The 10,458-nt window shown below is 35.6% G+C and overlaps 1 protein-coding gene across 1 annotated transcript in view; it reads left to right on the top strand.

The window, feature by feature from the left end:
- Nucleotides 1-365: 365 nt before the first annotated feature.
- The window catches only part of rasa2 (RAS p21 protein activator 2), a 29,696-nt gene continuing 19,603 nt past the window's right edge, over nt 366-10,458 (top strand). The window contains exons 1-4 of the mRNA XM_055028346.1: nt 366-962; nt 3,500-3,623; nt 8,336-8,439; nt 8,526-8,620. Of these exons, the coding sequence (XP_054884321.1) occupies nt 905-962; nt 3,500-3,623; nt 8,336-8,439; nt 8,526-8,620 (381 nt within the window). The 5' untranslated portion in view covers nt 366-904. The remainder of the gene's footprint in view (nt 963-3,499; nt 3,624-8,335; nt 8,440-8,525; nt 8,621-10,458) is intronic.

Below are 10,458 nucleotides of genomic sequence, written 5' to 3'. Positions count from 1 at the left end.
TCACCAACGCAAAGAAAATCAAATAGGAAAAAAAAAGAAAAGTATGTAACTTACTTTGGTTATTTACTACTAATTTGGGAAATGGATAATAGTACTAGTTAAGCTTTTTGTTGTTTTGTTTTTACATATCTTAACACAAGTAAGCACTGAAAGAACCACTCGCATTGCAGTCGTACAGTAGCAGATCATCTTATTTGTTGCAGTTTGAAAAAAGTCTCTTATTTTGTTTTTTAAATACAAAAAAATTAACGTTTAAAAGCTTTAAACAGGCACTAGAACAATAACAAAAAGTGAAGATGCGTTTAAAGTTGGCAGGTGGGTTTTATTGTCTGAATTTTTTTTTTTTTTTTTTTTTTACAGAAAAGTCTCTCAAACCTAATTTGTAATGTTTTCTACAAGGGTTACGCCTTTTTTCTTGTGTAATTTAATCCATTTTAGTCACCTTGCGGTATCTTTCCGCCTCCCTCCCTCATCCTTTCAGTAATCTGTCTATGGGCGGTTGTCAACTCATTCATAACTAGTGACACATTGACACGGCACGCTCTCCAGAGCAGCCGCGCGGTGTCCGCGATAAGTTAAGTTAGTCAGCGAGCTCCACAAGTCCAAGTCTGCGTTCTCCGAAAGCGTTATTGCACAACGAGCCGAGATACCTTCACTCCCACTCAGGACTCAGCTGCACATTGCAGTAGAAAGTCACACCGACTTCCGGGGAAGTGTTATATTTTGCCAAATGTTTTTTTAGACCCCAGTGTTTTTTTTTTTCTTTTCTTTTCTTTTTTCTAAGGGGGTTGACGTGACGCCGCGGTGGGACTGGCTTTCCTCCACTCCGCTTGCATTCATAAACGGATATGATAGAACAGCACTGAATGCACCGGAGCAGCGGCAACAACACTCAGCGCTGACCATGGCGGAAGAGGACGACGCTAGGATTCGGATTTTACAAAGCCTGCGGGGTAAAATATGTAAGTATGACTCTCCGCCGGCTGGCCGATGCGTCTCGCTCCGGCTTGAGGGCTGGGGGGGAGTCGGTCGAGGAGCTGAGCAGCCGAAGCAGGCAACGGGGAGGGGCGCGGCGTGCTCAGCAGCCGCCAGTGCGAAGGCAGAGACGGGCACTCTGCCTGCTGGTGTTTAACGTCAAGTTAACCTAGCATGCTAGCTGAAGCTACTAGCTTGTTGTGAATGATCACATTCACTGGACACAGGAACCACTATTGGGTGGTTTAAGCAACGGAGGACAGAACGTTTTAGTGTCGAAATGAGCCCATTTTGAAAAGACGAGCTGCATTGTGAGCCCAGTGAACGTTGGTGACAAAGTGCTGCTAGCTAATATGTACCACTTCACTGCATCGTCTGTAAGCTAACCCATTCAGCTTCAACGTTACCCTGTGCAGGTGTACAACAAAGTATTGTGGTCCCCATCCATTTGTGGCCCAGCTGCTGTATGAGTTTCAGCTCTATTCCCATACCTTTCCTTCATTATTAAATTTTCCCCTTATTTATTTTATTTTTTTTACCAATGTGTGTGTCATCTTATCATACAGTACAACCCTCTGTCTTTATTCCTGCACTTTATTATTTTTAACATGATCACACGTCTTGTTTGGGGATAATAGAAATAGAAATCAATGCTGCAATACATATACCTGAACGGAAAAATCATTAAAGCGCACAGAATTCGATTGTGTATTGAGATTTATATGCAACTGCTGCAATTTTTGCTAAATACTTTTGAGTGGATCTGCAGAATCTCCTGTTATTTACTCTGTTTTCTGGGGATATTAAACTTGAAGGGTTTAAATTGCACTTCCCCATTATTTGCCATAATTTATGCATATATGAAATACTTATGTTTGCATTACATTTGGTAAGAAGATGTTATTAAAGTACAGCAAAAAATTATGTAAAAAAAACCCCAAAACAAAACAGTAAACTCAGGGGGGTCCGATTCCCACTCATGTTAACGTGTGTATGAATATTATTTTTTTGTATCTAAATAGACTAAATACTTTGGAGCCTGGACACATTTTGAGATTCAAATTGTGCTGTTTTTTTTATGATGCAGCACATTTTTTTTCCTGCTGATTTGATAGCCCTCATCAATCAGATTATATACAAATTGCCATTAGCCGTTTTATATCGGTGTTTACGGTTATTTTTTATAATTAAGTCGAAAGTTCAGCGCCATCAGTAAATAAAATAAATCATAGTTTAAACTACGTTTTGAAGACATTTTTCTTTATTAGTAAAAGTCCTTATGGTCAGAGTCGACCTCTCAGACATTTGAAAAGTTGCTAGAACGTTCTTGTACTTAAAGGTAAAAAGGTGCAAGGGTCTAATGCATAGGCCTACAATAGAAAGGCAAATGTCAGTTTCACTACTATGAATTAATGCGAAAACACTAAGCAGAACAAAATTGAGGAACTATCATGGCATGTAACTCACTGCTGTCTTGCGAAACTCCATTCTTCCTTGTTCACATTTGGTCCTTTTTCCTTTAAGCATGTATACATCAATGGAGATGGTACTCTATGAAGATGTGTGCTTATTCATTTTCACACTTAAGGAGACGGTGAAACCTGTTTTGTTTTCGGGCTTCCTTTCTGCCCCTCAGATCAGGGATTTCAGTTCGTGAAAATGTTGTCACAGAAAGGAGATGACTGCAGAGTTTTTGCGCCACACTGCTTCTTGCGTAGCTGTTTGCATTGTTACTTTTCACCCTCTGGGGCATCCTGATATACGCCCATTGACCGTTTTTACCCACTATTCCTAAGGTTAGCCTTGTTCTGTTATTATTAGTCTTCTAAAAGCTGATCTCATCTGTGGCTTTTCTTAACACGGTCTATGCCTGGGCTTAGGATACTTTTCAAAGCCAGAGGATTAATTTAGAGACTCACTACCTTTAATCCTGCTGTCTAAATCTGTCATGTCTCAGGACGGGAGCGTTCTGACAGCACAAATTCAGCTTGTCCGGCACTGGTTCTTAGTATTTACGTGTCGCTTCCCACCCCTAGGCATTTAATCTGTGTCTGTCTGCAAAGTTGTGGAAGTGGTGCGTGTTACAAAGGTGTTTGTCATTTGTGAATCAGCGCTGTTCTGTCGCCATTGGTTATGCTGAGGAAGTCAATGTTTCATGTTTTTAACCACATATGAGCGTCGAGTCTACTTCAGCTACATCCGCTCTGCAGTTTGCCCTAACATTTGCCAGGGACTCCTGGCCCCGAATGAACATGAGGATGTCAAACATCAAAGTAGCGTTTTTAAAGTGGTATGGTTGTGAAGAGAGAGATTCAGATAAAAATCACCTGCCTCTTTTTTTTTTTTTCCCCAGTGTCAGACAATGGTCTTTGTACCTTTTTATTTAGAAAAGGCTAGAACCAAATCCACTAATTCACTACAATAAAAAAAAATCTTGTTGAAAGTTCTCAGATGGTCTCAGACATGGTGTTTATGTTTCCCAGTGCTTGTATGATAAAGGTTCTCTCACATTTGTTTTTTTTAGGTGAAGCCAAGAACCTAGGTCCAGTTTCAGGTCCAAATCGACTAAAGGATCTCTGTACATTTTGCACCATAAGCCTGGACCAGGAGGAAGTGTTTCGCACCAAGGTGTTTGACAAAAGCATCACGTAAGCACAATTACAGAAATTTATTGCGTATATGTTGAACTACAAATGTCTTATTGTCGTTATGTCCAAAATGAAAAAGGGCAGGCATGGGCTGGTACGAAGTGATGACAATTTGAAATTAAAATAAAACTTATCAGGCTTTAATCAAAAATGTAAAACATGATGTAATTAATTTAATTTTAAAACAAAAAGCTAACAGTTATCCCTGCTGATCATGTTGAACCCTGGAACAGGTTGGCATTTTTTGCAAAGAGAGCCACACTGAACTGCTAAGATTGTCTTAAAAGAGCTAATCTTAGCTCTTACCTTACAAAAAGACAATCATAATATTGTGCCTTTTTGTTTATGATTCAGGTCTTTCTAGTGACATGTTTATAATCGTCTATATATGCAGAAACTAAAATGAAATTGACATTACATTCCTGTTTTTTGTGAAACAGTCTACACAGGTTTATTAGAAAAGCTGAATAGCCACCAAATTGTCAGTTTTGAAGTATGAGATATTTAACAAAAACCATTTAGTTTACAAGTTTTACCTAAAAAAAAAACAACTTTTTATGAAGTTGGTATTAAAAATATCTTTACTAAGACACCACTCTGTAAATGGCATGTTTCTATTGCTATTTAATTCATGGACTCAAATTGATTTGTTTTTATGTAATATCTTTAATCTAGTTTAAGCACTGCTGCTACTTCATGTACCTGCTGCTTTAATATAACATTTATTATCTGGATTCATAATCCTAAATAACAATATGAAATACTCCCATAATCAACTTTAGTTTATTTTTATGTGCTCACTGCTCATAATATTTCATCTTTTTGTTTATCGTTCAGGTCTTTCTAATAATATAAGTCTTAACAAGCTGATTTTAGCTGCTTAATTAGTTCAGCTGCCTGCTCTGGGAGCCAGCCTGCATTTAGCTGCTTAACAGATATGCCACTTATAGTTTGCAGTCTGTAGCTTTAAAATGTTGTTGACTTACTTTTCCTTGTGTGTAAGCCTCCTCTCAGTGTGTAGCAACACTTAGATGAGGTGGGATTTTACAATCCGTACACCTGAAAAAAATCTTCTCTCAAGTTGGCATTTTGTATTTCATCTCAATTAAATATGTTAAGTTGTAGAAAACATTTGAGCAGTTTTTAAATTTAAGCTTATTAAAATCTCTGTAGTTTGATCCCTCGAACTGGCTTAGGCCTATAAAACATACACACAAAAAGATACATTAGCCTTTACTGACTTTAATAAATGCTAATTATTTGTCATGTATTGGGTAATTGCAGTAAATGGGAGTTGTGCAGGCATATTTTTTGTATGTATTTTTATTGTGATGATTTGTACAAAATGTATTCTTTCTTGAGGTTTTTTTTTTACTTTATTCATATATTTTATAATCTTAATTCCTTGTATTTGCTAATAACTGCTGAAAGTATAGAATCATAATACACAAATTACAATTCTCGCAAAATTTAAATGAAAAAGTTGTGAGTAAGTGTGGATGATTTTGAAACGTGAAAATGTTTTGCAATATGCGAGACAAACACACTGTGGGGTCATTGAAAGTGAAACACCAACACATTGCTCTTTACAGCTCATTTATCAGAAGTGATGCTGGCTAAAAATCCAAACATCTCTGTGTTTGTACCGAGGCAAAAGATATGAGTCCAGGGTGTTTGTGTCATTTTCTCCTGAAGAGTAATTCCCTGAAATGAGTTGTGAATCATTTGTGTGGTTGAAACTGCTTAGTGTAAACACTAGATAGTTAAGGTGTCATGTCTTTACAGCTAGATATCAGTTGCTTTGTTGTAGATTAGGAGAAATTTTGATGTTACGTGGTGGTTGTATTTTTATTTCTTTTTTTGGGGGGGAGGGTGGGGTTAAAAAAAGGGGATGATTGTGTGTGTTTTTTTCACACCATTGAATCAGTTTTGATTTTGGTAAACCGTCCATTTATTAAAATTAACTTTCATGACTCTGAATGTTTACATTTGATCCCTGTATCCATTGGTGCTACAATATCAGATTAAGCAAAATGCATATCCAAAAAACAAGGGCATAAAAAAATTCCCCTGTATCTTAAGAATATTTGTACCTGCTTTATTTTTATTTTTTGTTTAAATAAACAAACATCGGCTCCTAGTCAAGTTCATAAAATCCAAAAAGTCTTGAAAGAATTGTTTTTCTTTTAAATCAGGTTTTTTTTTTCTTAGCTCTTTTGTACGCTTGAGAAGTAGTTTTATTTATTTAGACTGACAGAATCTTATCCAATAGTCACATGTTCACAAGAAGTTCAGTGCAAGGTGTGGAAAACTCTGATGAGGTGTGAATTGAGACTTCCTAAAAGTCATGCACCTTCTCATAAAGGTTTCCTTAATTTATTGTGCATCACTGTGTCAACATTAGCCCATCTTTCATGGTATTTCACAACACTCCTTTCTCCACACATTTTAAAAATTTTTTTTTATTGCTCCTGTTTTGGTACCGTTCAAAATGATTTTACCGTCTCTGAGGAAGTGCGTCCTCCCACACTCTTCTCTGTCCTTCTCTCTGTGACACACTCTTCTACCCTAGCTGCTGTTCAGCAGAAGTAGATAATCAACTATGTTTTGGCCTTATCTTCTTGAATTTTGCTCGACTCGCATCAGGTTTATGTGCTCCTTGCGTCTGATCCAAAGGTTATCTGGAAGCTTGAAATGAGCTAATGCTGAGGATCAAGCAGGCATGTTTAAACAGCCACCAACGGAGGCCTGTAGGTAGAGTTTTGACATTGTTTAGAGACCAGGATGACAACAGAGGAAAATGTAGTTTAGTGGGTGTATTTTTGAGTGTGTGCAGAGCGGGAAGGGGGTGGGTCACAGGTGCATATTTCTGTGTGATATTTGAGGAGGATGCGTGGGCGTACGCTGGATGCGCCGGCCAAGCCTGCTGTGAAAGTGTCAGGCAAGATAGTTCTCTCTGTGCAACATGTTTAAATTGTGAAGGAAAATCATGAAGAGCACCTATGATTTATATTCTTCTTTACCCATCCTTTTTTTTTTTTTTTTTTACCCAAGTACATTTTATAAGAAGGAAATTTGAAGTAAGTTCTGGTCTGTAGGACATTTAATTTCATTTTTTGGACAGAACTGTTATTTAATTGCAGTCATTTTATTTCTTTGGCCTTCGTTTGCCAGTCAAATCTGAGCAAAGCAGAGATTATCTTAACCCGCCTGCTACAGGAAAAAAAAAATTAATTGGATTTTGTGTTTTGTTGATGATGTTGATTTTCTTTCTCGCTTTCCAGCGTTTTTCTTTGTATTGGATTAAATTTAGTAGTTCATTCTTTTAACTTCAAATGAAGGAAAGGTCTCTTTACTAATGCTGAGGATAAAATATTCTATATTAACACACAGGATCAAAGTGCTATACAGAAGGAATAAACATTAAAATTATGGCGTCTGTCATTTATGTCTGTGAAATTATGAATTTTAAATGTTAGTTTTAGTTTTTACACCAGAACACCACTAAAATAACTGAGGTACCAAAATACTTTAAAAACACACATAACCAGCCATGCAGTAAACTGCTAAAATAGCTAAACTAAAATAAACTGTCCTTTAAAATGGTAAGAAGACAAAGATGGACAAAGACAGAAGTTTTAAGAATTGCAAGAAGTTGACACAAAAACTTATTTTTATTTATCTATTTTGGAAAGTCTGTCTTTGTTATTTAAGGTTCTGTGATTTTAACAAGTTTGCAATTAGATAATAATACATTATTTACATATTTAATATGTAAATAAATGATTAGCTTTAAGCAAAAAAATAAAAATAATAAACCAGCACACACTTAAAGAGAACACCTCTCACGACTTTTTAAAGATATTTTAATGTTTTGATCTTAATCTGGTGAATGTCTGAACTAATTGTGCAAATATTCTGAATAATGTTCAAGCACTGAAATCAAGTGAGCAAACATGTTTTCTACATGAAAAACTAATTTTGCAATAGTTTTTTCTTTGTATTTTTCTTTAATTTACTTCCTAAAAAGCTTGTTTTAATCTTTTTAGTTTTATATTTAAGTGGTGTGCTTTTACATAGCTTATTAGGAATGCAAAATATTTATGCACTATTAACCTCAAGGTGGAAAAAAGGTGTTAAAAGGTTTTCTAGTCGCGTTCAAACCCAGAAGAGCATTTCCTACATCCCTGATGAGTCACAAGGGCACCCTGTGAAGTCCACCGTCTGCTCACACTTTCCATGTTCATAACTGTGATGCAACATTTCTGTGACATTGAATTGTGACAGAAAATGTAATCTCAGAAATGGCATCACTGGGTAATTACTTTAATTTTTTTTCCCCCTGTTTAACCCCGGTCATTGTGTAAGTTCTGAAACATAACAGATCTGTTACAAAATGCATTTTCAGTGTAGGATTACATTTAACCACTGACATGCATCATCTACCAAAACTCTTCCTCAGTGGTTTTAGCATACTTGGTTTCATTCATTGACGGGTCAATGTGTTTTGTCCTCTTTTAGCATCGAGTGCTCAGACCCGTACTGGACGGAAAAATGTCTGTTTAGACAGTAGTCATAGCATGTCTGTAATGGAGGCCTAAACTTTTAAGGTTATAATGAGGACAACGTGTTGTTTGTTCTTTCAACAATTTTTTTTTTCCTTTTTCATTTAACTATGAAAATATAATGATTCTTTCTTCCCTCCTTTACAGTCCTTTTTATGGAGAAGATTTCTTCTTTGAGATCCCGCGGCCATTTCAGTTTTTATCCTTTTATGTTTATGCCAAGGGCGTTTTCCAAAGGGACCTACCTGTTGGTAAGTCAAATTCATGAACCAGAGACATAATGGTCTGTCTCGAGTAGATCTGTTGTGGTTTCACATTGTCCCGTTTTATTTTCCAGGCAAAGTGTCAATCCGGAAGGATGATCTATGTAAATATAGCGGAAAGGACGATTGGTTTAACCTCCAGCCTGTAGATCCAAACACAGAAGTTCAGGTATTTTTGTTTTTCTTTGTAGCTATTCTAATGTATGTTACTCCACCAAAGTTTAGTTTTAACAAATTATGTTGAAATTCTTTTAGCAATTTTCTTTTTTTTTTATATCGAAGTGAATTTTGAGCTAAGAGATACAGCTTTTAAAAATATACTAAAAGTTTATACAACAGCAATTCAATACTGCTAAAAGGGACCATAATATTTGTGTTTTCTGGACAAATCCAGTCTAAAATTTGTTGGCTGTTTATTTCACGCTTATTATTTTTGTTTGCTCTGATCTGTTATCAAAATTTAATTACAAGGGTAATCTGAGCATCTTTTTGGGTCTTGGTTGCACTGCTCTGCCTTTCATTTCCTGTCTTTTCCGGTCTTCTCTAGCTGCAGGTAATGCTAAGTGAGGTATCATTTAGCTGTAGAAAGTCTTGTATGGCTGTGTGTTTTTCATTTTTGTATGACATCTTCAGGATGTTCCGGTTTATCTGTTGAGCTTCAAAGATTAATTGGATTAGCAGCAATATAGTTAAAGACCTGTTTTTACTTGGCATGTCAACAAAAATATCAATAACAATGATTGTTTCTTTAGTATTTTGCTTACCGAATAAACAAAAGAGATATACCAAGACAGGTTTATTCGAACCTTCATACCAACAGCCTTAGATTAATCTCAGTGGGTGCATTTTTGTTTCTGTTTCAGATTGCCATTCACACTTGATGTGTTTCTTCATTTCACAAAATAAAGTAATGTTAGGTGTTTCTGGTAGTTATTTGGTGGCTTTTTGTCGGGGTTGCTTGACAATATAAAGAATGCTTCTATCAAATAAATACATTTCATAAAGTTATTTAGTTTTTCTTTTTTTAAAAGAAAAATATTTTCTATAAAGATGATGTCCTTGGAACATAGAAATGTCATTTTCTAGACATGTGTTTTAAATGTAAATCAGATGTACAATCATTGTACTGCTTTAATATGACTGAGTAAAGTAAATACAATTTACAGTAAAAATAATGTCAAAAAATCATTTATACAATGTCAGAAATTATACCTATTGAAAATGTTTAATCCTTTCTTACAAAAGAGTCCTTTCATTTCACTGTACGTATGCACAGTGACAAACAATAAGTTCAAATTCAAAGTTGGTATTTTTGAAAACAATAACAAGGCAAAATTTTCATATTCTAACATCCCTATTTACATTACTGTGAGCATCCGCAGGAAGTAACAAAGATATGACATTTAAAGTTGAACGCTGCTACAGTAAAAAAGCTGCAAAACATTTGGCGCCACCTGACAGAATTCAAGAAGTTGGTCTGCAGCCCTGTTATCTGTAATCAGTGAAGTTTATACAAATGCACTGTATCAATGAGGCAATGCAAATTATGTACTGTTTTTAATGTTTGTTACAATGAATGAAATTTCTGCGAATTCCAAACTTTTTTATTTTTGTTGCAATAATTGGCTCAAGGTGGCATAAATATGAGGGGAAAATGTTTGATGAAGCCTCTGACAGATGAAGCTGACCAAAGGAGTCCTGCTTTGTTTTAAGTGAAGGAGAAGGAGACTGTTTTGATTGACAAAACAAATGAAAAAATGTAAGTTTGATGAAAATGTAAAAAAAAATTTTTTGATTAAAAAAAATTAAGTTTATCACACCGCTCTCTCAAGAAACTTTAACTTGTAGATAAGTAGTTTAATCTACTCCCTTATGCTTAATACAATCGCATTATGTTTGTTTTGCTGATAGTTATTTGGCAATGTGGCATATTGTGACAAAACTGTAGCTACATAAAAAGCTTTTTTTTTTCTTTCTTAAATTGGTTTCTCCTGCACCCATTTTTTT

The sequence above is a fragment of the Poeciliopsis prolifica genome, unplaced genomic scaffold (assembly GCF_027474105.1).
Source record: "Poeciliopsis prolifica strain line A6 unplaced genomic scaffold, Auburn_PproV2 SCAFFOLD004, whole genome shotgun sequence".
Taxonomy (NCBI): domain Eukaryota; kingdom Metazoa; phylum Chordata; class Actinopteri; order Cyprinodontiformes; family Poeciliidae; genus Poeciliopsis; species Poeciliopsis prolifica.
The sequence above is the reverse complement of the archived record's forward strand: the minus strand, read 5'-3'. Positions and strand labels throughout refer to the sequence as shown.